A 27,892-nucleotide genomic window follows, 5' to 3' on the forward strand; every position below is an offset into this window, starting at 1 on the left:
CCTAAAATTGCCACCCCTCTTGTCCTAGATCCTTGCCTACTAGCTGCTAGTACATCCAACCCCAGCTGATTCATTAAATATATCTGCGTTTCTTCTATGTGTGTCTCCTGTAAACATACTAAGCATGGGCGAATTTTGCGAATCTCGCGTTCGCGAATTTTGCGGATTTGCGAACTCGCAATCCGCAAAATCCGCGAATTCCCGCGAATTTGCGGATTTTTTTTTTTTGTGTTCGCTCGTGTTTCTGCCAGTTCGCGAGGGTTTTTACAATTTTGCAATTTGCGAACTTACCTGTCGGGTTGCAAGTTTTGCGAACTTGTTGTTTCTACGTGTCCAGCCTGTTTGGGACACTCTTCTTCATCACTGCCACTCTCTGTCACCACTGCCACTCTCTGACTACTCATGCCACCCTCTGGCCCACCCATGCCACCCTCTGTTTCATCACCACACCCTCTGGTTGTCCAGTGTACATTATTTTCGGCAAAGCAAAGCACACCTTCCCTGCCTCAAGTGACCTGAATTAATTTGGGGCTGATTAATGTGTCACAGAATATTTTTTTAGCTGGCACCTGCTTCCTTAGTGCTTCCTGATTAGTGATCTTTTGCACTTGCTAAGTGCTTTCATTGTTGCAAAATTAGTTACAACACCTGCCCTGCCCCAACTGACAATAATGAATTAGGGGCTGATTAATGGATTTTAACTTCCAGCCTGGCTCCTGCTTGTCTCCCTTAGCTGTAATTCAGGACCTTTGTGGCATATGTGTAACTATTCTGAGGTTCAGAGCAGGGTCACATAATAGTTGCAACTGGCAACTGAACTCTGGAGGGGCCCCTCAGGAAGCACTACAGGAAATGGCTACTAATGATGAGCTTGAACTTTTGAACCTGGTAAGTAGTTTCAGTTTTGCTAAGATCGTATTTCTGCAATTTAGCACTTACTCGCGGGGTGCGAAGTTGTACTGGCAAGCCGCGAACTCACGCGAACAGTGCGAGCAAGCCATAAAATCCGCTGCTCGCGGATTTGCGGATTTTGCGGGAGATTCGCGGATCTCGCGGATTGCGAATTTACCGAAAATCCGCAAAATCCGCGAGGGAAACGGATTTTCCGCCCATGCTTAAAACATACTAGATCCGCTTGTAGAGTTCTGATATAGGCTGCTACTTTTGACCTCTTTCTTGGGTCATTTAGGCCACATACATTTATTTAAACTAACTTACAAGACATTGAGAATTATCATAAAGAACTCTCCTGCATATCCAACTTATGTTAGCATTTATCCAATCACCAACCTCCCTCCTATTTTTTCTGTTTTTTCTGTTTTTTCTACCCGTAGAACAGACAACAAAATACATGAAAAAAATGTGCGTTAAGGAACTTAACCAACCTACAAACTGACACTGATTTTTTACCCCCCCCTCCTCCTCCCTCTCCCCCCTTTCTGACCCCCTCCCCCCCTTACAGGCAAATAGATCAGCAATGACCTATGTGTGGCCGCTTCTGGGTTGCGTTAGTCGCACCCCTCTCCCACCCTCTCCAACATCTCCCTCCCCCCCTTTTGGCCACTCGTATACCCCATTCATTGGCCCATAGTACTAAATCTACAGCAATCCTAGAAAATTACATTTTCCCTACAAAATTACACTTTCCCTACAACCTCCTATTTCCCCCCCCCCCCCAACTCCTGGATGAACTGCTGGGCTTTAACTTCCGACATAAACATCCTAACTCTTCCCTTTGTAATGATTTTCAGTTTAGCTGGGAACAGTAGGTATGCCTCTGACCCTAGGGCCTGGAACTGTGAGATCAGTTGCCTGAGCCTCCACCTCCTCTCAACTGTCACATGGCAGAAGTCTGTCCTAGAGAAGAAGGTAACTCCCTCCACAGTCTTTTGCTGTCTGGTCTAGCTTTCTGAATAATTTCTTCTCGAAGCAGAAAGTTTCCGACATATACTAATATTGCCCTGGGGAGTGTCGCTTCAGAGCCTCCTTCTGCCCCATATGTCTTCCGCTGGGCAAAAGGGAACCTGTGCGCCCTCTGGATCTCCGTCTCCCACTGCCACTGGGATTCGGGAAATGCGCCTTTTAGTAAGTTGATCATAAACCCTCTAGGATCCTGCCCTTCAAGCCCTTCTGCCACACCCAAAATGCGAACATTATTACGTCTTTGACGATTTTCAAAATCCTCCATCTTCCAAAGGAAATCGTCTGCCTTCTTCTCCTGTTCTGTTTTAAATTCCCGAAAGCTACCAAAATCATCTTCCATCTTGCCAGTCCTTTCCTCTACCTCAGCAACTCTCCCAGCCAAATCGTCATAAAGTTTATTTGTTTTCCGTAGTGTTGCTTGTATTTTCTTGAAGTCCTGCCTTGTTTTCCGACTTGTCGCTCTTGCTTCTGTTTGTATTTGCTTCAGCATATTGAACACCATTCCAAATGAGTCTTCCTGTCTTGGGGGTGCTTCTTGCTCTTCCCGATAGGTCTGTGATGTCGCCGAATAATCCCAGACCAGTCTCTTCTCAGCTCCCCTTGTAGGCGACCCTCCGCGTCTGCACAGCCTGGTCTGTTTCCTCTTTTGCGTAGAGTCTTTGCCCATGTCTGTTCCCGAGGAGGTAGTGGCTGACCATGACTCCTCATCGTCTTCGTCTTCCTCCTTTTCAACCTCCTCCTCATCTGATATTTCTTCTTCCTGCTGTATGGAGTCAGAATCCTCATTTACTGAAAAGAAGTGTTCCCCCTCCAGAGAGCATAAATCTTCCTTCTTCCTAGGGTGTCCGCCTGTCGTTTTTGCTGCCACCAGGCTTACAGAGCTTCCCCAAGAGGATTTAGGGGTTTTAGTTAGTAATTCAGCTTCTACCTGCATAATTGCCACCAACATATCCGCATTACCTTGCCCCCCTGGCTCCCCCTTACCGGCAGCCAAATCATCCTCAGTAATCCCTGTTGGGGATACCGTTTTCCGCAGAGCCTCCGTCTCCCCTTTCTCTCCAGCGCTCGTGTTAGCACTCTACCCGGCAATCACTGAAGGCGGTTGCCTAGTAACAGCTACTTCGGCGTCCAGCACGTCTCCTGCAGCCGCTCCTGCTGCTGCCGCTGCGTCCTCGAGGACGCTTTGCCGATTGCTGCTGGTACCAGTTTCCTCATCGCGGGGGCCTCCCGCCGCCGATTCTGCTATGGCTGGGCGGGAGGTAAAAGACTCCGGTAAGGTGGGCTGCCTAAGGGGGGTTCCTCTGTTTTTTACTTTTGTACTGCCTTCAGTCCCGAGTTTTCCTGGTGCTTTCGATCGCGAGTTCAGTTTAGCGTTTTCATCACCGCTAGCTGTCTTCCCCTTTGCATCCGTTTTTTTTCTTGCCGGGGGTGCGATCACCTTCCTGATTGCACCCGGATTCTTCATTGGCATCAGAGTCTTTTGTGAAGCGGGTGTCTCCGGCTCAGTAGGGGTCGTTTTCGTGCCCTCGATCCCATCCTTAGCCTTCACTTTGTCGGTCCTCGCAGACCTGAGGGGCATTTTCAGAAACAGTGAGAGGGCTAAGGTTTTAACTCTTCGATCGGATGTAGCCTTGACGTGTGGCAGCAAGCTACTTACGAGGGACCTTAGTTTACTTTTTAGCCTGCCAAACTCAGAAATCACACTGCCTCTAAGCCAGGCACCGAATGGCTGCGATGTGGCAACAGATACGCACTCTCCTTTTCCTGCTCCAGCAAAAAGAGAATCATAGGCCATCAGGGGAGCCTCGTGCTATCGTTATAGCATACTGCTACTGTTTACTGGTGGGAGAGAGGTTTGGTGCGACCGCTCACCACAACCCTCCCGTGGCCATCTTGCCTCTGAGGTCTTCCTCCATATTTTATTATAAGTATTAAAGAGAATGCATGAGGTGTATTAAATATATAGGCTCTCTAATAATTCATAATTATTAAGTTAAAGTGTCCTATCTTAATTAGGGAAGTGAAAAGTTTTATTATGCTTCATAGACTCACAACATTCTGTTTCCTTGGCCCATGTGTAGTTTGCGTAGTTTCACACTTTGCCTAAGCCGATGCATGTGTATTTTTTTATTTCACGAGTGTCTGTCCTGGTAACTCTTGAGCAATTTGTATACAACAGCACAACTTGCTTAACTTTTCTATGTGAGTAAATTCCTTGCTTAGATTTCTTTTCACAAAATGTATTTTGTGTGGAAGCATTTCTTGTTTAGCTTTTGTACTGATCACATATTGTACGGGTGTCTAGAATATTTGCTAAAATCCAAATTTTCACAAAGGTGCCCAACTCTGCTAAAACTTTGAGACCTTTCAGAAATGTTAGTACTTTTTGAGAGCAAAATTCAAAGTTTGTGAGAAAAAATTGCAACCTTGCCCATCCCTGATCTCAACATATGTCATCTTAGTCTGGTTGGGGAAACCTGGTTCGCTGAACAGACACTGATTGTCACATTCCGTGACAAAGGAGCTAGACAGTACCAACACCAGTATTTTCACAGAAATTAGAAATCTGGCTCTTCTGTTATCTCTGTTGACAAGTAGATCCCAAATAAGTTTTGATTTTATGAGTTATCAATATTACTTAATATCAGCAAGCAGCCGACCACACTGTTGTTCTTAGTAATCCCATTCAAAACTAAGGGCCTTATTACGATGTCAAGCAGAAGGCCATCTGACAGCTCATCGGTGGCGGCCCGCCCCACATCTGAGGCATAGGTTCGACAGTCGTTTTATGATACAGGCGGTCCAATCGATGTCTTTGGGGGGTATCTGCTCCAACTCCGACGGGCTCCTTGAGGAGGGTGAGTCGCAATCCCCAAAATGGAGATAGTGCCTGCTCAGGCACCTCCATGGGGATTACGACGATACACCTTTAGGACAGCCTTTTCATGTTAGTTCTTCTGCCGAGAAAAGCATGGTGGAAAGGGTGTTTTGGGCACCTAGCAGTGCCCCTGTCCCACGCGACCCTCAGCTATGGGCCATGGGGGCACCTGTGGTGCCCCCTAAGCATACCTGCATCGTGTGGTAGACACCGCATGGTGCCAGCCACACGGTGAATGGATGTTCAAAAAGTGTATTTTTCCTGTTGTGGCTTGTGCTGTGACCCGCAGCACAAGCTGCAATAGTAAATATACATGCTCTAACCACCGTGAAGGTAGCCGCATCGAAATTTGGGAAGTGGGACCGCCGACTACTTGTCTGACCAGCATCGAAATGAGTCCCTAAATTAGTTTGATTTGATACAAAATTATGGGATTGGTATATGAGTCACAAAATGCCAAGGGTTATCACAGCAAAAAAGAGAAGCCGAAATATATTAAAGCTACACTGGCCATGAAAAATTGCTCATGAAAGTGTTCTCCATTAGAATCTGTGTAATGTATCAAAATGAACTTATGCAATTGTGATGGCAAACAATTGACTGGAAACTGACTCTCAAAAATTAGGAGATATCTATTCACGAAATGAATGCTGTACCATTGGCTGATTTCTGCCTCGTTTATATTTAATTGAACAGGAGTCTGTAAAATGTATCTAATGGTCATTTTGCACTGTGACAGATTTGTACATCCTTTGCAGAGCAAAATGAAGGTCGAGTCACAAAGCAAACGATGCAAGAAAAACAAATGCTTTGCGACCCAGACTATACACATCAGGCCATATGTGGCATAGGGATCTTTAATGTGTTTAACACTTGGGATGGTTTACTGCATAACTGAGCAGTACAGGGCAGGTTGTGCAAAAACAATATTTGTACTGAGAGACCTTTGGTGAAAAAAAGAACGTTTTTAACTCATAAAACTGGTGTAAAAATGTAATGTTTCCATTAGACAATTGTTCTAAATCTAATATTTGCACTGGTTTGTCAGTGCAAATGTCTTGCATTAATTACTCAAAGTTATATATTCAGAACGTCTCTGCCTAGCCATAATGAACCTAAGCCCATGGTGAATGATGGAAGACACAGAATGCTATCTTCTTTTTTGGGGAAGTTGCACAGGTTCAAGGAAATGATGTAATGCTCTGACTTTCTTGACTTCCATCTCAGCCAAATTAAAAAATAGGAGCCCAGAGAGATGTATGTAAATAGGCTGTTTCTGAAGAGGCTGAGTGGACACCATGGTAGAATTGATCAATGTTTTTGAATCTCTTTAAAGAGATAATGCCTCTACTTGCACTTCCAATTGTTTTTATGTGATAATAGCTTTTTTTATCTTATCTGCAGGACAATAACAACAGTTAATTGCACTCCCAACAAAATGGGCCCTTGCCAGCAACTCAGGCTCATACTTGGTAATAAGGGTAATTAACATGAAATATTGCCCTCAGATGGGTGCATAAATCACTGGGTTTTTTGATAAACAAGGGACAGAGCCTTTATTTTCAGCATCTATATACCTACTTCCAGGTGCCCTCAAAACATAGAGCCTGATTTAGCTCTCAACAGACTGTACTCTGTATGTCAGGTTGGCTGAGGACAGTACCTTCACCAGCTTGTTGGACTACTGTCTGTCAGATTTGAAGGCAGCCACCAGTCCAGCGATCATCTCCATATACTGAAAGGAACAGCCATTGGAGTGTCATTTTGGGTAGCTCTGTACCGGGTGATGGTACCGGTTTACCTAAAATAATATGTATATATTACTTTTACTTAAGGGACAAATGCTTAGGGACCCAAATCCCTTCCCAAATGGCCCTGGAGTCAGAATGTGCTCACACTTCCCCCTTATGTGGATTTTCATGCTTTTCAGGCATGGCACTGGAACTGAGTCCTCAAGTCCTGTAACAGAGGCAACAACATGTTCTTCAGTTTTTTGGTTAGCCAATCAGATCATTCAGTACCAGCCCTTAAACTGCAGTACCAAAATGAGCAACAGAAGAAAAAGCTTCCTTGGCGTATCAGAATGTCATATTCTTTTCATTTTTTAGTACTGCAGGGCCCATACAAATCTAACCATGCTGATATACTTAACTTTTTCTGAGCGTTATTCCCTTCATGCCCAACTGAAGCACCTCTTCATATTCTAGTTGCTTGAAAATAGCTAAACAGTTTAACACCAAATCTCAAAAACCACACTCAATGAATAACGTTCTAATTATTGCCAAATTTGGTGTAATTCAGTTCAGCCATTTTTTCTCTATATCGGATAACAAAGTTTCCTATAGGCGTCAACAGAGGAAATCACACATTTGGGACCACCACCTTTTTTTTCCTTGGCCCACTTGACAGATTGGGGTAAAACATTCATTGACAACGCCACAATAAATAAATGTGTTTTTTGGAATGTTTTGTGCAGATTCATCAAACAGCACCAAAGTTATAAGTGAAGCAAAAAAAGCGCTCTTCCTTTAGTCACAAGTGATGAGCTACTCAGTTTAACTCTTTGATTGCACCAGGGGATCTTTGTGGCTGACAGGAGTGAAATTATGTGCAAAGGGTAGTGGTTGAGTGGCACTTTCACTGTTGATCTTTAAGAGTATTTTCCTTGGGCAGATACTTCAAATAGAAGAACATAAGGTCCTCTGTAAAAAGGTAACAGCTGGTTCTTGGCAGATTCGTGGTTGGGGTAATGGCTTTTTGGTGTCATAAGAGAAACGTGGCCTATGTGTTGCGCACTGGGGATGGAGAGACGCTGTACTGGCTACTGCCCTGTCCAAGGTGCAGTCTGTGATTGTGGTTGGCAAAAGATTGGCACTTGGCATGGATGTGCTGTGGATTCAGGGAGTGATTTATTTATGTTTTTATATGGTATGAATATGCTGTTGGAGCTACATTTACTGTTAGCATTCGGTGTTCATTTTTAATATGTGCATTTGTTCAAAGAATAATCATTTATTTATTTATTTATTTATTTAACTTATCTATATTTAATTATAGAATTCGTTGCTAAATTGTACTATGTGCCATTTGTGCTAGAAATAATTCTTTATTTATTTATTTTAGTATCCAAACGATAGAAATGGTCAAAGAGGCGAAAAAAAGCTTTAATTCTCTTCTCTGAAAAAGAAAAGCGTACAGAAAAATAAAGCTCTAACCAAATGCCTTAGTGTGAAAACAAATTAGTCGTCTGAAACTAAACAGCAATCTGACATTCATTGCGTTGCCAGTGTGGGCTGAGGTTTTTAGAATATCTATTAAGGCTTTGTATCCCTTAAGAGTTTAATTAATAGAATAATTATACAGCAGTCTAGTGACATGATTCACACCTTAGACCGTGTTGTCATAAGCCTGGAAGCAGCGAGGCCGTCTTAATTAGTTCTTACAAATTCAATTTCGACTTTATTATTTCATGTATTAAGCTCATTGTCATCTATACAGAAACAGTATGGCACAAACACAGGTAGATTTTAAACTTTTAAACATTATGTGATTTGCTTTATTTTCTGTAAGTTGCTTATTGTAACTCAATTTTCCCCGTTCTCCTTATGTCCCTCTGCAGGCCAAGCACTTCCGTTTGTACACACAGGAGGTGTTGGAACTGGGTCACAATGTTTCCTTTCTTCTGCTGCTCCCTGCCTCAGACGACGTCTGCACTGCCCCGGGACAGAATAACCCTTACACCCCACACTCAGGATTTCTTAATCTCCCTCTTCAGATGTTTGAGCTCGGTATAGTAGTTTACTTCAACTAGAAATGCTAACAGTCTGCTTATGGAAAATAGCATGGCCCTGTCTGTACCGCATGTCAGACCTGTGGGCATATTCAGCACTTGTAATCAACAAAATGGCATGTTGCTGTATGTAAGCGAGGAAGAAGTTTAGCTACTGGGCTATTTGCAATATACAACGTTAAAACTTTATGAGGCATGATGCATGCATGTACTAATATTCATCATACGAACATTTCGAATGCCATTTTCATGCTAATTTGCAATATAGCATATTTCCTAAATGCATCTATTGAAATAGTTCTATATATGAAACTTTAGTAAAAGTTAGTTAATTCCCGTAAAATGCCTTTCTACTCTTGCAAGATTAGTCGCGTTGAAAATGTGTAGCTTTTCTTTCATCGTTTTTTCTCCACAGCATGATTTCCAAGCAGCAATCACTTTACTCGCCATTTGTTGAAACAAGTTTCCCAAAATATTACGCTTCTGCAATCCTTAGTAGCTTTTGTTTATGCAGCAGACAAGGAAAATAGACAGTCATGCATTCCATGAAATGACTAACAGAGAATATTAATCCGCAGTACAAAATGGTCGAAAAATGGGGCATTGTGCAGCTTTTATAAAGAATGAATATTCGCTAGAATCAGGTCTACTTCATATGGGAAGACAGTTCCACAGGAACCTACTGAATGCGAATGTAAAAAAATGTTACTGGCGTTACGAAACTTGAAGGTGCCCCCCTGCAAGGTATGTGGAGGGGCCCCCTCCGGAATCGATATGGAGCTCTGCGGCCAGAGTACTGTGCTGAGGGATTCCTGGTGCTTGTATGCCCCCTGCACCGTGGGGGCTGCGGGGGCCTGTGTTATGCCACTACCCTTTTTATAAGCAAAGCGATATAACGGCCTTCATATAAGAGGTGCAAACCCTCTTCATGAAAAAACGGGCCTCATACTTACGTTATTAACAATATGAACATTTAATCATTTTAAATGTAACATACATCCAGGGGTGGCTCCTCCATGTGTGCGGAGGAGTGTTGCCCCACTGCTTTCTCGCAGTGCGAGAAGTAGAAACATTAAATGGTATTATAAATACCATTTTATGTTTCTGCCTGTCGCACTCCGAAAAAGCAGAACAGTTTTGTTGGGGGCGAGTCTGCTGGATGGCTGAGGAGAAGTGACTAGTCCAATGCTGTGGACCTTGACTGTTTGGTCGGCCCACTGTGGCCGACCGAACCAGTCATGCGCCCTCTCCCTTTTCTCCATGTATGCTGCATGTAGCCTACATGGAGAAAATGGTCTCCCCATAGGCACCTGGCTGGGTGGTGTCCCCACCAATCACAATGCTGCCATTGTAGTAGTGAGCATGCAGGACCTGGGAAAGGTACATTTTAAATATATTTTGTAACTATTTAAACCCACCTCCGCGTCTGACCCCGCTTCCATCGCGACCCCCCCTCATGACCCCGCGCCTACCCGTGAACCATGCCTTCCACGACTGCACAGATAAGAAATTGAAATGTACTTGAAATTATACTGCCCCCACTTTATTAGGTCTTGCCCACAGAAAGCTTTATCGTCACACAACATATAATATATACATATATCCATACAGATAGATACAAGGGCTTTTGGACAAGCGCTTTAAGCCACTGGCTACTTTGATTCAGCCATGTTTAGGCATTGACTAACAGGGTTGTCCAGCCTTGTTGGTTTCAACCCACTGCATTTTGTGGATGTGAACTTCTTAAAAAAGATGTTAACACATACACTGGCCTTTCCTTTGCATTCTTTTGTAATTGAAACTAAATGTAATAATATATATTGCATGTGAACGTCAGACCCCTTGGCGTTGGTCTCCCACTTACCCCTGGTAGCTTTCTCAGTCCTTACACTCCTGATTCCACTTAGACAAAACAGCAGTGCTCCTCTTAAATTCATTTCACAGAGCATCACACTCCTGCACATGCCAAAAGGCTCTTGTTTGTGTTCTGACAAATGGCAGGTCATCATGCTTGCCGTGTTACTTTAGCATAGATAAAATTTCAGTGCTCATTAGAAGCTCAGCGCACTGGGTGGTGGGCTTGTGTTCTACCTGGCAGTTCTTGTGATGTTTGCATGGTTGTTCCTGCACACATAGAACATTAGTGCTGCTCTGTAGTTCATAGTGCCGGGCATTGTGTGGGACCAAAACACTACCCCAACATCCACAAGAACTCAAAATTCAGGAAACTAAAATATGAACTTATACTTTCTCCCAATAATCATCCGAAAAGGCATGCTCCTCGACATCAATTTAGCAGGGTAGCAAAGACAAGTAACAGGGACTACCCAATAATTAAGTTGCAGAGTAGGGAAAAGTTAAGCTGCATTATTGCAAAAATAGATAAAAAATAAACAATAATGACATTTTTTTTGTCATTCGGAGTTGGGACTAAATTATGTTTGGGATACTTTGGGACTGACTCCATTATTAATATAGTTAAAAGTTTGATAAACTCCAGTACTAGAATTTTCTAAATATATTCTCCCAGAGTGCTTGACCCTAGACAATGCAGAGTCGATATCGTGGATTGGATATGTTAGGTGCACCTTTAGTGGGCTGGGAGTTACAGAGCTTTTTATTGATCCTGCACACATTTCCTGTACTAATTAAGCTCTCATAAAGTCTGCCTGCTTCGAGCAGGCACTACTTAAGCACAGGTGACTAGTCACCCAGCTAGTCTCTTTGGCTAGTGAGGTTGCACTCATTTACGAAATAAAATGATATCTACTTCAAATTGAAAATATCAAACATAGGTTTTATCTAACTAGGCTCTGTTTGGATACACTGCATTTTCTTCTGGCCTTTCCATGTCAAGTGGGATGGTTTGAGAGTGTCCCCTCTTGTCCATGCAACAACTTTTCTAGAGAAAGCTTTTTGTGCACTATATAAATCTGTAAGATTCCTACTTCTACTTGCATTTGCGCAGTTTTAATTTACACTAGGAAGTTTATGATACTCAAAATCTTATAGTACCAAATAAGCAGCACAATCAGAAAGGTTCTGGACAGCATCTCAATTAGAACAGAAAAGTTTTAAAAAATATATTGGCACACTCCCAAAATCAAGGGCTTTAGCATGCAATTCTTGCATAACACATTTGTTAAAACACTAAGTCATCATGTATAGTCATAAGTAACAACTCTTTATCAAATCAGAAATATGAATGTTATTACCAAAGCACATAAGCACTATCCTATTTTAAGAAAGTAGCCAGTATCTTCTGTGCTACTGCCTTTTGGAGATGTTTGAACAAAATATAAACATTTCAACAACATCACTGCACACAAATGGATAAGACCTGTCTAAGCAGGGGAACTACACTGGGAACATCTTGAAAGTTGTAGCCTATCAGGAAAACTAGAAAATTCATTAAAAGCTTTGTATTTATAAGTGAAAGAATAGGTGATTGCATCATCTGTCTTCACTCCCCAGTGCTTGTAAGGAGAGAAGATGTGCAGGTGTACAAGATAGTAGGGGTTGAATATAGGAGAGAATGAAAGAAACAGCATTCATATTATCCAAGATGGTCTTGTCCCAGAAATGTGTCATAACTTAGTCATATTAATAATCACACTCACAGAGATCATATTAAAATCATTTCAACTTTAATAATATCAACTCATTATATGTGTATTGGACCCAACATAAAAATTAGCTCTATGCATTATTAGTTATTGCACAAAAATAAATGTTTAGGAAAATGTTATCACAGTTCCTCCCTCTGATTACTTTATTATCACTAAAACCCAAAAATAACTTTATTAATCAAGGAATCATTCCGTCTACATAACGTTCTGCTTCCTTGAATTTTAATCTGCCACCTTCAGCTGATTGTAAACACAATCCTTCATATACTCCTCATCATGCAACTTTGATGTTTTTCTCTTTAGACAACCTTTATTTCTTCTGTTTCCACACTTTTTAAACATACCCCCAGAAAGGTTTAGCAAAAGAGATTGGACAATTGCACAAATCAGTATAATTATTATAGTTGATAAGAACAGTCTTAATGTATTTCCACCAAATTATCTATCTATTCACTAGCATTACCCTTACCCACAGCTTCCCATAAGCCATGCCCTGCAAACGACTGTGTGAAATGTTTTAATATTGTAATGTAAGTATTAATAACCCTACTATTATCTGCAAAATATGTGCAACTCTTCTTGGCCTTTACCGCCTTGCAAACTCCACCTTACTTCACAAGGAGAATATCTAATGCTAAGTGATTCTGCATCACCATAGTCCTAAAAGCCATCATCTCTGTATTTGCCTGTTTCACTGCTCATGCTTTATATATCTCCTGCAGCTTTCTCCACTAGATTTTTAAATAGATTGACATCTAATTTTAACATCATTTCTTGCCACACCTACAGAAGGAATCATAGCACTGAATTTGTCTGAAACTACCTATCCAAGACTCTGTTTTACTTTTTCTGCCTATTTCATCATCCATTTCACTCATTTGGTAAACTCTAGGAAATGCTAAAGCAAAATAACAAGCTACAACTAAATTATGCAGCTAATTGAAATAGGAAGTCTTCCCAAAAACATTATAAATTCCTCTTGAGATTGTTTCTTCACCCAATAAAGTTTTCCCGCTCACTTCATAACTTTTTTCACACACACTTTCTCCCACATATTCAGCCCTCGCATGTTTCATTGGTCTATATTACATTATACATAAATCAGCACTTCATTCTTGCTACATCCTTAACCTAGGATGCAAATTTGGCAATGTAAATTCTTCCTCTTACTGTTCTATTATAACCTTTTCTATTTTCAAATCTTTCACAATCTTCACTCCTGTCTCATTATATTCCCTAATGAAATGAGGTTCTTCACTACTTCCAAAAACGCATACATAACCATGGTTAACAATTTTTGTTTCATGCCTATTTTGTGTAATTATCCCTAAAAATCTTTCATATGTAATCGCTTTGCTATCTTCTTTTACATGTAATTCCTGTATAGACACATTGAAATCCTTTATTTAGGGAGAAATACATTAATCAGTACTAAATATAGATACATGCATGCTACATGACAAAGTGTAAGAAATTGGAAGCTGAACATGCGTTGATTCCTCTGCAACAGTAGTAGGAAGAAAAATGCAAAAGAAACACCCTTTAATCTTCATATTTCTTATGTATTCATGTATCATTTTATTATAGTTTTTATCTTGAAATCCTTTAACTAAATCCTCTTTATGCTCTAACATATCATGTTTCAATATTTTCTTACAGTAGCTAACTTAGTGTGTAAAGAGGCACGTCCCATCAGAGTCAGTAAACACAACAACAGCCCATCTAAAAGCAATAATATTGGTAATATTATTACTAACCCTGGACTTTTACAGCATTTGCTGTTTTCTGTCTTCTCAAAAAATTATTATGAGGCTCAAAAATTCAAAGAACAAAAAAATGTTCTGAATAACAATAATAGATTTTTTCTTTCTTCTTATTACTTTAAAACAATATCAAACAAAAATTCAAAATAAATTAATTTTCTTCACTACTTTCCAAAGTTCATTCCAGTCTGTGACTTTGCCTTTTATCTTGTTCAACAATCATTTTTCACTTCAACTTTGTCTTAGCAGTCTCATTTTTATTTCAAAGTGGCTATTCTTCTGTCTCTGATCCGCTCTCAGATTCATTCTCAAGTTTGTACTGAAAATGATTCAATGAATTGTAACTTTCTACCTCGGATTCTTCTTATTCTTCCTCTGTTACTGTGGCTAGTTATACTCATTCAGGTGGAGCATATTTTCTATTTAGAACTTTCCTCCTGGTTGACATTTTGGCAACAGGTGATTCATTCCCACTAGTTTCAGATACTACATGACTTTAAGGCTTTTCTGGTTCACAATGCTTTTCTTTGAAAGGAGACCTGCTCATATGGGTGGCAGCTTCCCTAGACTGTAGAATAGAGGAGTCTCAGACAGGCTGTCCAGATATTCAAAATATTATTCTAAGAGATTCCAGGGGCCGAACAATATTGAATATTTATAACGTGTACGCCAGAGAACTAAGGGCGGGAGGAAGTCCTCTGTAGTATCTCTTCTGGAGAGCCTTCTGAGCACAACTTCACACAAGATGTGTACCCTGGTCGCGGGAGACTTGAACTGTACGTTCAAGCCTTTGGGCTCGGATGTTGCCTTAGACGAGGATGAGGAGGACGCCAAGATAGGGATCCCGGCCCTGGAAATTCCACCCATTAGGAGATGGTCAGAGGTGGCGTTACAGTTATACACCCTGAGTATCGAACTAAATCTAAGGGCAGTGAATGGGAGGACAAATTCAGATAGGGGGGGGGGGGCTCATACTTATAATAGACCAGGACACACTTCTAGAATTGACTATATCTTATTAAATATATGTCTGTGGAGCCAGGTGAGGGACATGGTTGTGCTCCCGACGGTCAAAAGTGATCATAACCCACTTTCCTTGACCATGGCCCAGTGGTGGAGTTTTTCTAAGAAGGGTCCCATTAACCCCACATTAGCTCTCCCTGACGAGTTGGTAGTCTCACTCCGTGGAAGGCGTCTAAAATGGGCTAAATTGGTCCTCTCGGAGGAAAAGGTTGGAGAAATATCAACCCTTTTAGATCACGCACTGTTAAACCTGGGGTCCCTCCCGGAAGGGGTGGGTAGGGATTGCGGGGTCTTTGTCTCCCTAACAGAGGCTCTGACAAATGTGTTTACCATCCCCCCGAGTAAGGTAGGGAAGAAAGGAGGTGTAAAGCAAGGTAACGATTGGTACACACAAATATGTAGGGTACACAAATCAAGACTAGTAGAGGCAGTGAAACTCAAATCCCACCCTGACATATTGGAAGCAAGGAAGGCTTATAATAGATCCCTTAAATTTGCTAAGAAGGAGTGGGAAGAGAAATTTTGGGAGGATCTACTTCTTGCCAGCAAAAGTAAAGACTCAAGGGGTTTTTGGAACCTTGTAGGCTCCCGGAACAGGCCCGACGAAGCTATGAGACCCTGTAATATCCCCCCACAAAGCTGGGTAAAACACTTTGGGGCTTTATACCTCCCGGCGGATGGGGCACTAAATGTCAGGGTGCTCCCCCCACTAGTATCTGAACCTCACGGCTACAATCTCTTTACAGCTCTAGAGATTGAAAAGGTAATTGGGTGGGTGGGTAGCCCCCCGGAAGGCAGCAGGCCCAGATGGCTTACCGGGGGATCTCATGCGGGCATATCCAGTGGCCTGGGGAAGGATTATTGCAGCACTCCTAAATGATATTATGAAGGGGGGGCCAGTGCCCGATTCCTGGAAAGGGGCGGTGGTGGTCCCGATTTATAAAAAAGGATGTAGAGAAATTCCGGGGAACTATCGGCCCATAAGTGTTATTGACTCCACCCAAAGGATAGCAGGCAAAGCTATACTTGGTAGGATTCTTCATTGGGTGGAGGAAAATAAAATACTATCAGACTTCCAGGCAGGGTTTCGGGCAGGAATAGGGACGATAGAGCAGGTGTTTAGGCTAGCACTCCTTGGCTGGAAGGTGGTGGAGCTAGGCAAGGGCAGTCTATACTTGGCTTTTATAGATCTGAGGACTGCCTTTGACCTAGTTCCTCGGGAAGAGTTATGGAGGGTGCTTTATGGGTTGGGACTGCCTCCTTACATCTTGTCCCTCCTTATTAGCCTTCACGCCCATACCTTTGCTCAGGTTCGCTGGGGGAGAAACGGAGAGTTAACTGAGAAAATCCCAGTGTCTAGGGGTGTGAGACAGGGATGCGTCCTAGCGCCCACCCTGTTTTCACTATACGTTAATGGGGTGGTGGAATATCTCCAGCAAGAACCAGCCGACGCTCCTTGTCTCGGGGGAGTGCGTATTCCAACCCTACTTTTTGCGGACGACACGCTCTTGATTTCCAAGACTCCGCAAGGCCTCCAGAAGTTGCTAACCCGTTTCCAGAACTTTTGCGTTTCAAGGGGGTGGTAATCAACGTGGATAAAACCAAGTTTTTAATTCTAAACCCTCCAAGGAAACTGGGCCACCCACCTATTCTCAACTCTGTTCCCTTGGAGAAAGTATCCGAATTTGATTACCTTGGAATACGGATTACGGATAGCATGAACTGGTCACCTCACATTGCCAAGATGGTCTTGAACCACAAGAGAGTAGGAGGCGCCCTTCTGAGGGAATTCCGGGCATCACCGAGGAGGTCGCTTGCCCCAGCAATTGACATTTACAAGGCTAAGGGAGTAACATCAGCCTTGTATGGGGCAGAGCTGTGGGGGCATTGCTGCCTAGATTCCCTGGCAACAGCAGAGAGCAAGCTTTTGAAATCTTTAATCGCCCTCCCTCCGAGTACTCCAACAGTGCCTGTGCTGTTGGACACAGGCTGTAAGAATATCAAAGACCAAGCCCGGTTTTGTCCGCTCCTTCTATGGGCACGTATCTGGAGGGGTGAAGAGCTAGAATCATACGCTGAAGGGTTGGCTGAGATAATGAGCCTGGGCGGTTGGGCGAAGATTAGGTGGTTGAGAGACACCAAAAAGCTTTTGGAGGAACTTGGGCTGGGGGACTGTTGGTCATCAAGAACGGCTCCACCAAAAGATGTTCTGAAAAGATTATACTGGAATTGGGTTCCGGATCAGCTAGTTATAAATTCTAGTCATTGTAAATCTACAGTTGCCTTTTTAAGAATAAAAGATGTAGTAGTTTACGAACCTTACCTGGACCTAATTACCCTTCCAGCTGATCGAGCACTGTATTTCAAATTCAGAGTGGGCTCCCTTCCAGTTGGGGCCCTGGTGTCAAAGTGGAAATCAGGTGCCCACACGTCACCCTTTTGTGCCCATTGTACCATGTGTAGCTACATTTTTAAAGCATTTCTGGCTGATTCGTTGCAAGAGATTGTCAATAGCAGATTAATTCGTTTTTAGCTCATTTATTCCGGCATCATATGGCTTTTTATCTTTCTTAAATGTACATTCAATATTGCTTCTTAAAAATGTTTTTTCTAGTTTTGTAAATGCTGTGTTCTGTGTACGCTTTCAAGATATCTTGCATATCGAATAAAAGCTTCAACCACTTGAAAGATCTTTTCCATTGAATATGTTCTTTAGCTTTTCTTTCTTTGCCAACAGTCTTTGTGAGATATTCTTTACTCTCTGAAGAACTTAAACTCGAGCTTGACCTTGTACTTGAAACTTGATCTGCCTTGTTTTTATGATATACTGCAAATTGCTTTCTTCCCCTGGGGCCTCTAATAACTTGAATTTTCAACTGCAATTTCTCACTGTTTGGATCAGAGTCTATTTCATGTACTGCCACTTATGCTTTTGGTCTTTATCCGGTAACAGCCTTTCGATTAGATCCTTGGTTTGATACTGAACTCTAGACTTTTCAGGTTCCACATCAAACCTTTGACTTAAATGAAAATTCTTTCTTTATAATTTTCCAAAATCTCACTTAGATATACACTGTGAATTAGAGCTTGTTTTTGAATTTCAGTTTATGGTTGACTTTGTTGATTAGGGGCTGTTTCTTCCACTTCTTTTTCTGCCTTCACCTGTTATGTATGAGAAACATGGATCCACTGTGGCACTCCAGCACATTTGACCATCGTATTGGACTTCAATTGTTAGGGTCCATGCCACCACTTTTCTGAATAGTTCTTCCTGAAGTTCTTCCACCCCACCATCCAGTCTCCAGGATTCAGACTGTGACAGGTGATGTCCTTTTTCGCCTCCACTGACACGTTCACCTCATGGGAGACAGATTTCACCATATTGGATACTACTCCCATAAACAATATTCCGAAGGGCCCTAGTAAAATGGAATCTAGGCAAAACCTGAGGAGGATAACCAATGATTTATTGGCTCCCCTAATTCCCACCATGGCGATCTCTATGGATGAGGATGTTGGTTCAGCGGTTTGTAAGCTTGAAAATGCCATCACAGTTGCCATGGATGAGTTAGCACCTGCCTCCCTACGCTACTCTGCCAGTAAAAGGCCGTCGGCCCCCTGGTACTCGGAGTCGCTAAGACATCTAGGACAGGGCTGCAGGAAGCAGGAACGACTCTGGAGGGCTAGCTGGAATACACAGGATAGGGAAACCCATAAAACTCTTCTGAGGGAATATAAGGCTGAGGTCATAAGAGCTAAGCAGGAGTACTTTTCGAATCTCACCACTGCCCTTACCTCGCCGATAGAGCTATTTAAGATTGTGGATTCGTTGACTACCCTGCAGACCCTGGACCCCGTCACCTGCACTCAGCAGCTGTGTGACGATATTGCCCTTTACTTTCATACCAAAATTGCTGATATTGTTTCGGCCTTAGAGCTACAAAGGGCCTCAATATCTTCCCCCACCTCAGGTTTCTCCCTCCCCAGTATCTGTTAGACCTGCTAATCCGGTCCACTGTCTAGTTTTCCTCCCCTCTCCCTGCAGGAATTGGATGTCCTCCTGGCGAAGACCAGGTCGGGCTCTCCCCTCGACCCTTGCCCTCTCAAACTCCTTAAACAATGTAAGGATACCCTCCTGCCCCCTTTATTCGAGATCATGAACAGGGCAATGAGGGATGGCATTTTTCCCTCCCAATGGAAGAGAGCGGTGGTCAAACCCCTCTTGAAAAAGCCTACCTTATACCCGGAGGTTCTCCAAAACTTTCGCCCCATTTTGTTGCTCCCAGGCCCAGCAAAGATGCTGGAAACCCACCTTAACCAACATCTTGCATCCTTTCTGGAAACCTCTGGTCTCTTGGATCATTCGCAGCATGGATTTCGAAAGGGTCACAGCACGGAGTCGGCCCTTACTGTGGTGCTTTATAACATCCGCATCACAATTGATAAGGGTTTGAGTACCCTGCTGATCCTGTTAGATCTCACGGCTGCGTTTGATACCCTGTCTCCCTTCATCTTAACATCTCAACTGAGGGAAATAGGGGTGGAGGAGCCTGACCTAAGTCTATTGGCCTCCTTCCTGGACCAGAGGGAACAGAGAGTGAAGCTGGGGGAGTTCCTATCTCCATCCCTGCCGGTGAAGTGTGGGGTCCCACAGGGGTCGGCGTTAAGTCCGACCCTGTTCAACATCTATGTGACCCCACTGGCCAGGCTTAGTAGATCGTTCGGGATGGAGGTAGTCTCCTACGCCGATGACACCCAGATCTTGCTGTCTCTCGCCCAGCCTGTCAGCTCTTCTGCCTCCAATTTTAGACACTGTATGGAGGCAGATGGATGATTGACAATTCATTGAGGCTAAATGGCGAGAAGACGGAGATCCTTGTGTTCGACGGGAAGGAGGACATCTGGTCGACGGAATGGTGGCCCTTATCTCTGGGGTCTTGCCCTGTACCTACCCTCTTAGCACAAAACTTGTGGGTCATGATCGATCCGGCCCTTGCTATGGGTCCTCAAGTCAACAGGACAATCTCCACTTGCTGGGGCATTATCAAGATCCTGCTGAAGATTAAGCAATATCTGTCCGTACAAGCCCGGAAGCAAATTGCGGTTGCATTAATAGCCTCTCGGCTTGATTATTGCAATGCCCTATATGCTGGAGTAAATAAATGCTTGCTACAACGACTACAAACTGTGCAGAACGCCGCCGCTAAGTTTGTACTAGACTTGCCTAGGAGGTCATCAGCTACTGTCGCCAGGAAATCCTTGCACTGGCTTCCAATTGAAGCCAGGATCTCTTTTAAGGTTCTTTGTTTGGTTTATGGGGCCTTGAACAGAAAAGAGATAGGAGGAATAAAAGATCTCTTGATTCCTTATGCTCCTCCCAGAAACCTCCGCTCTTCTATCAGTCCCCCGAGTTCGAAGAGCCAAATGGCGAGGCAGAGCCTTTTCCAGCCTTGCTCCTAGATGTTGGAATACTGTACCCTGTGAGATTAGGACTCTGCCATCGATGCAAACTTTTAGAAAGGCCCTGAAGACATGGCTTTTTGCCAAAGCTTACCCTTAGTTTTCTGGTTTTGCCTTTTATAATCCTTTTATAGGCGCCTTGATGCCTCTGGGCAAAGTCGCGCGTTATAAGTTTTATTTCATTCATTCATATCAGCCAGACCTTTGCAGTAAACTAGCATGATGTCACCAGTTATTGAAACTAATCCAGCCAAAGGAATATAGGCAAGAGTCATTGCTCGTGCATGATCACCTCATGGTGCGATAATCCAGTCTTTCAGTTGGGAATACTTCTCATGATCATTTAAAGACGCAGAAGTGCATTAGGCCACTTTAAACTGTTGAAACGCATACTTTGAACAATTTGTTCTGGAGAGTTCCATTTTCTCTCTCTACCACACCTGGAGATTGAGAACGATAAATACAATAGAACCTTTGCTTTATTTGGAAACCTGTGCAAATTGTTTGCAAAAGTTCATTTTTAAATGAGTACCATGGTCTGTCTCTATAGAAGCTTGAATTCCAAATCTGGGTGGAATTGTTCTCAGACCAGTTAGAAACATGCAGACAATGACAAAGATGTTTTTCATAACATTGAATGCTGGCATCTCTGCAAAGTGTGCATGGAGTCTTGTAAATGGGCCTGATGATTTTCCTGTATGATTCATCACAGTAATTGTCTTCTTTCCTATATTGATTCTTTGGCATGCTAAGTGCCTCACACATATGTCCCAGCAAAATTTCTAAAGCCTACATTTCCCCCCAAATGTTTTAAAACACCTAACAAGCGGTCTCTACCTGCATGTAAGTATTTACCCATTATATACAACATTGTGTCTGGGAGAATATACCTATTTTCTGCATTGGCATAAAAATCCATATATTTGGTCATCTGAGGCTGCCTCCTAAGATCTATCAACCCACCCAATGAAGTGTTAATTGAATTCATAAAAAAGCAATTTACATATTCTGCATTTTGTATTGTGCTTATTCCTAATTCATCATTTTTATTTTCCTGCACTACTGTTTAATCTCAGAATGGATAGTACACTACAATTTGGCCTGCATTTTTAGGGCAACACACTTGTCTACTACAATTTCTTTTGTCTGTTGTATTGCTTTCAATAAACCCAATATGTAAGCACTATTCTTTATAGATCTCCTGATGAAGTCATAAAGCCCCTCTCATCACCATAGTTGACCTAAGTCATGAACCACTCCAAAATCATATTGGATGTCTGTATAAATTGTAAAATTCATATCTTCTGATAGGCAGCAAGCTTTTGTTAATGCTACTAATTCTACCACCCGGGCAGATGTTACATTCAGCAGGAAAGATAAATGGAGCATAGGGCATAGGCAGAGCTCAATGCTCCATGTTGGTCTCTTGAATAAGATCTATCAACAAATAATGTCAAATCAGTCAGTTCCAAAGGAGTTTCTCTAAGATATGTTCTTGGTTTTTACATAATTCAGTAACTGCAACGCAGTCATTTTCTGATTCATCAACAGTATCATTTTCTATCCAGACTTTGCAGTCCCTGCCTGAATTAGGAAGCAGAAGAGTTCTTAAGGTAGTAATAAAAGTTCTTTAGGTTGCGATAAAATAATCCACAGTTGTGTGAAAAGTTCACAGTTGCGTCACGTATCAGACACAGTATCTTTAGTTGCGACAAAGTTCCAAAAGCAGAAGCTGGTGCGGTGGAAAACAAGCAATGCATTGCTCCTGAGACCCTGGGGAGGCGATGCGACAGCCCCGCTGCAGCACTGGGGGTGTTGCGACGAATCCGGTCTGTATGGGGGGGAAGGCCACTTGTATGGATTCCGGTGCATAGGTTCCGAAGGAAGTTTGTTCTCGCAAAGGTACGATGCGGCGATCTCTGGAGTTGCGACGATCTCCAGGGTGACGATGCGCAAACCAGCGGTGATCTTCTCTCTCGCAGCTCTTCGATGCGATGGCTTCTGCAACGACACTCGCAGCGACATGATGCGGTCCGCAAGAAAGCAGTGTGGCGATCTCACCCAGCGACAACAGGCTCTGTGACGACACTGGCAGCGATGTTAGGCTTCCCGCACCGATCGGGTGCGTCCCGCAAACGAAGGATGCAACGGCTCTGACAGCGGAAACAGGCGCTGCGATGATCTCGACCTTCGTAGCGGCGGGAAACTTCTCGCACTGTCGGGGATGCGCTCAGCAGCGAGCGATGCAATAACTTTTCAATAGCAAAAAGTCTCTCAAGCTTAGTTTCAAGCTTCCCAGCACAGGTACAACTTCCAGAGGCCCCACAACTGGATCAAGCACTCTAGGAAGGGCAGAACCCTCTCAGCAGAGTTCAGGGAAGTTGGGGGTGAAGTCCTTTTGTTCCTGGGACTTCAGAACAGGGAGCCAGCTCTTCTCAGGCCCTTAAATACCTTCAAGACAGGAGACACAGCACAACAGCAAAGTCCCTCCCCTCTCCTTGGTAGCAAAGCAACAGGTCAGTCCAGCAGAACAACAGCAGGACAGTCTTTCTTCTTCAGATTCAGCTTTCTCCTTGGCAGAGGTTCCTTCTTGATTCCAGGATGATCCAATTTTCTGTTGTCAGGGGTCCTGTACTTATACCCCTTAAAGTCTTTGTTCTCTTTGTGCATGTGTGTCCTGAGCCCGGTCTGAACCAGTTCTGGGTGTTTCTTGAGTACTTTGTTTTCCTGGCTTCTCCTTTCCTTTCAGAGTGAGGTGCAGGGTCGTCAGACGCCCAGCAGGTGGTGGAGCCAGCATTGTGGCAGGAGGCACAGCCCTATTCAGGCCCAGGTGCTAACTCCTCCCACCACTCAGGTTGCAAATGCAGTCATTCAGCCTAGGGCTGACTCAGCCATCCTCTCGGGGAATCCCCAGCCCCTGTCACTCTCAAACCAGACAGTCAATACACAAACAGGCCAAGGCACACAGAAGGGTCAGACAAGAGAACAGCAACTTTCTAAAAGTGCTGTTCTCAAACACAGGATTTAAAAACAAACTTTCCTAAAAGATGTGTTATTAAATTCTGATTTCAGGGATAATATACTCTTATGTCCTATCTTGTTCCAATGGGACGAAATGCTGGTAGCCACTGTACCCAGCATCCCCCATGTCACCCTATGGAGCTAGATAGACTTACAATAGTGAAAACGAAAATGGCATGCCTTTCACTGCCAGAGCATGCCACCTGCACCATTACATGCTCTAACTTTCACATACACTGCACCCTGCCCAGGGGGGTACCTTGGGCCTTCCATAGGGGTGACTAATGTGCACAAAATGGGAAGGGTTAGGCCTGATCAGTGGGGACACTGACCAGGAGGACATGGCAGTTCACAGACTGCACACAGGCCCTGCGGTGGAAGGCCTGAGACACTGTTTTAGGGCTACTCATGTGGGTGGCACAATCAGTGCTGCAGGCCCACTAGTAGCATTTGTCATCACCAGCCCTGGCACACCCAGTGCACTTTACTAGGGACTTCATGGTGATACAAATATGCCAATCATGTATATCCAATCATAATACCAATTTACAAAGAGAGCATATGCACTTTAGCACAGGTCAGCAGTGGTAAAGTGCTCAGAGTCCTATTGCCAACAGCCACGGGTCAGGAAAAATAAGGGAGGAAGAAGCAAAAAGTTTGGGGATGACCCTGCAAGAAGGGCCAGTTCCAACACTTACAATCAGTAAGCCTACACTTATTAATGTGCTGAGTTATCATTCTTATCAACAGAATTTCACCCGAATGAGGAACATGTAAATTAAACTATGACCCATCACTGTTCCTTCACTTTGTTTAATGACAACACAAACAACTTTAACAATTTTCAAACAACCTGGAAGCCTTACAGCTCTTGGATCCAATACTGTTCACAGGCATGCAGCTGGTCGCATAAACCCACCATGCTTTTGTGCAAGGATTCGCAATTCATATCCATTGTTCTCATAACAAATAAAAAAAAAGCTAGATAATAGTCTGGCATTCTCAGTGCCTGTGCTTGAAAAAGAATCTCTCTCAAGTCCTTGAATGCTTCAAAACATTATTTGTCAAATGGTCTCGATCTTGTATTTTACTGTGGGTCAGCCATACTGAAGGCTTTGCAATCATGAAAAAGTGCTGAAACTACTGACAACAGTAGCCAACAATTTCAAGAAACTACCAAACCTCTTTATGGGCCGTTGGTGGGTTCCTTTTTAGAATTACAGAATCATGTCCTTTTGATATTTTCCTCACACCTTTTTCAATGCATTGCCCAAGATAGATTATTTCTCCTTTACAATATTGCATTTTAGTTGGAGAAACCTAATGTCCACTGTCAGCTAGATGCATTAACAGGGCAAGTGTATCATGTTTACAATCCTCTTTTGTTATAGAAGCAACTAACAAATCATCTATATACTGTACTAAAACTGGGACGCTAAGAGAGCTGGGTTGCAAAATGTCCACCATTTAATGATGCTCTGCCGATGGAACTGATAATCTGTAATCAATCCAACATATTTTCAGATTTCATTACAACATACCTGTTTGGATGCACTCTTGAGGCCCTAGATGACAGGTTTGAAAGAGTTTTGGTGTCCCGTGATCTCACATGAGCAGGCAATGCACCTGAGGCCTGCACAAGAGCTATGCACCACATCCCACCCGGAGGAGTTAGTACCTGTGGAGGGACCTGTGGCACTGGAGGGCAGTGGTGAGAGAGTACATTGTCTATTATCAGGGAGTGTGACAGGAGCTTCTCTTTCACTGGACTAAGAGAATCTCCCTCAACGTGGCTTTTGAGTTGACTGGCATGCCATAGAGAGCTGCTGGGCTGGCTACAGCTTGAAAAGCTGGGTACTACTCTTGGTGGTGACAGCTGTGGCCTAACTCGCTGAGACCCTTGGCTGAGGGCTGATCCCAGCTAGACTGTTTTAAAGAGAAGAAGGGTGCGTCCCTCTGACAGTCCTTGTGCTACTGGTGGGGCGACGTGGAGGAGGTAATTATCTGACAGTGAGGTGAATGTGCAGTCTGTGCGTGCCCCCATGGCCCGGGAAGAGGAAGGGCCAGTTAGAAATCTCTGCAGCAGCCCATCATCAGCCTGCACTGAACTACTTCATCGGCCTGCCAGCAGCCAACCTCACTGACAGAATTGCCTTTCTCACCCTCCTTTGCCCCAGGGCGCTTTGCTGATTGCCACATAACTAGTGTCACTGAGTGTGATAAACATTCAAAACTTGGGGTCCCAACCGTAGCACCTTTTAATACAGCCCTAGCTATGACTTGGACCAGGTGGACTGGGGGCTCCCAGATGGCAGCTATCATCTATAATTTAAACCAGGGACCAGCCTGCAACACATTATGGATAAACACGGCTGGAGTCAGGCCAAACTCTTCTTTGAAAAGTTGTAGAAACATGATGATCTTCTTGACCAGGTCGAATGAAGAGTCTCTATCACTGTGGATGACAGAACCGTGCGTGGTGAACAAATGCTGCTCATGGAGTGAGTACTGAAGGAAATTGAAGCCAGGAATGAACATCTGAAGCCAGATCCCACAGAAATAACACCAGAATTCTGGAGATGACAGAATCTACTGCTATGGGGAAAATCGAGACTTGCATCCAGGACCTGCTGCTCTATGATGGTCACCTAGCTTGCCTGTTCTGGGTCAAAAGTGCCCCCTCACCATTGGGTCCCAGAAAGACTAATTATTCCATGGCTTTAGAAATTGGGTTACTGGTTAAGGGGAAAGGTTAAACTCTATTCAAGCAGCAACTAAAATCCTAGTCTGGGTGAAGTTACAAGCAAACCCTCAATTAACCTGTGCTCAACTCTGAGGTAGCCTGGCACATACCAGTGAGGCCTAACTCAGAGGCAAGGTGTAAAGTATTTGTGCAACACTTCACACAGGAACACAGTGAAAACACACCAAAAAAAGGATCCCTTATCAGATTAGAAACATAGAGCCAAATTTATTAGATAATTTAACAAAAAAAACAACAAAAATCCAATCAGAATATCTGGAGATATGCAATTTTGAAGATTTAAGTTAAAAACTGCCAAAAAGCAAAGAGGGACCACTCGTGCCTATCAGAAGAAAGTCACAAGGTCAGACCAACCATGATGCATGGTGGAGTGTGGGTTGGATACAGGGACCCGGTTAGGCCTGCTGAAGAGTTACCTTCTCAGTTCAACCCAAAGAGTCCTGTTGCCACAAAGAGGGCCACATGGAGCAGGGAAGAATTGCGGATAGTAAATGATGTAGCATGAAAAACAGTCCTGGTGTGGAGGACAAGCGTTGCTGTAGCATGAAGATCCTATTGTTATCACAAAAAGTCAGGATGGTGCTACGCAATGGCTCTCCCAGCAGCGGTTGATGCTGTAGCACGAAGGGCAAGCTGACAAAATTTCGCATTAGTGGCCTGTGGTGTGACGAGCCCAAAACTTCATTTCAGCCTCTGTGAGACACACCAAGGGTCCAGCACCTAAGAGGCATCACTTGGGGGTCATGAGCTTGCTCCAACTGGATCGGGATGCCGGTTCAAGGGGTAGTGAGCCTGTTATGTTCCTGTGGCTCTGAACAGGAGGCCAAGAGACTAACTCTTGGAGTCACTCTGGGAGTTTGGGGTCAGGTGCAGGTCCATATCCCTCTGACTCAGACAGAAGGGCAGCAAATCAGCAAGGCAGCACAGCAAGACAGATTCCAGAAGTGTACTGAACAGTTGATGTCTGAGGTCCAATATTTACACCCTGTGCCTCCTATGAAGCTTCAAGGTCTTGCTGTGCAGTGCACGGGATTCTGGCCTTCCCAGCACTAGCTCCAGACTACCTACAGGGGCTATGCTGTCCTTTGTATGGAGGTTGGGTGGAGCCTATTCAAGTGTAAGTAGCACTGTTCCCAGCTCTACCCTCTCATTCTGGTAGTGATGGCCCATCCAGGCTCACGTAAACCCTATTTTGTGTGTAGCTGTCTGGAAGAACACACAAATTCCAACTATCAGCTACACCCAGTCTTGTAAACCAGAAACATGATGCAGACACTAAGTATCAAATTTAGAACTTTGCAGTCCAGTTACTCCATCATAAAGGTGATGGATACCCCATCCTGTAAAATATAAATCCCATTATATCATATAGAATTTTTATTTCAGTCGACGGGATATTTGTCACTGTTGTGACAGACTAAACCATCCGGCAAGATCTAACCAGGCCCTAAATGACTAAGGCAGGAAAATGCAAACTCTCAAGACTCCTGTTCTGAAGTCTCAGGGACACAAAGTCTTCACCTTCTTCCCTGAACTTCTTTGGTGGGAGTTCTGACCTGCTAAGAGGTGCCTGCTGTTGTTTTGGACCTCTGGAGGCTGTTTGCCACTGGGAGCTGGAAAAGTAATGCAACTTCGAGAAGA

The 27,892-nt window shown here is 43.6% G+C and overlaps 1 protein-coding gene across 1 annotated transcript in view; it reads left to right on the top strand.

Moving 5' to 3' along the window:
• Positions 1-27,892, top strand: part of ANKFN1 (ankyrin repeat and fibronectin type III domain containing 1) — a 1,140,330-nt gene that overhangs the window by 865,463 nt on the left and 246,975 nt on the right. The window contains exon 14 of the mRNA XM_086928764.1: positions 8,421-8,589. Coding sequence (XP_086784890.1) covers positions 8,421-8,589 — 169 coding nt within the window. The remainder of the gene's footprint in view (positions 1-8,420; positions 8,590-27,892) is intronic.

Source organism: Lissotriton vulgaris, chromosome 7, assembly GCF_964263255.1.
Source record: "Lissotriton vulgaris chromosome 7, aLisVul1.2, whole genome shotgun sequence".
Classification (NCBI taxonomy): domain Eukaryota; kingdom Metazoa; phylum Chordata; class Amphibia; order Caudata; family Salamandridae; genus Lissotriton; species Lissotriton vulgaris.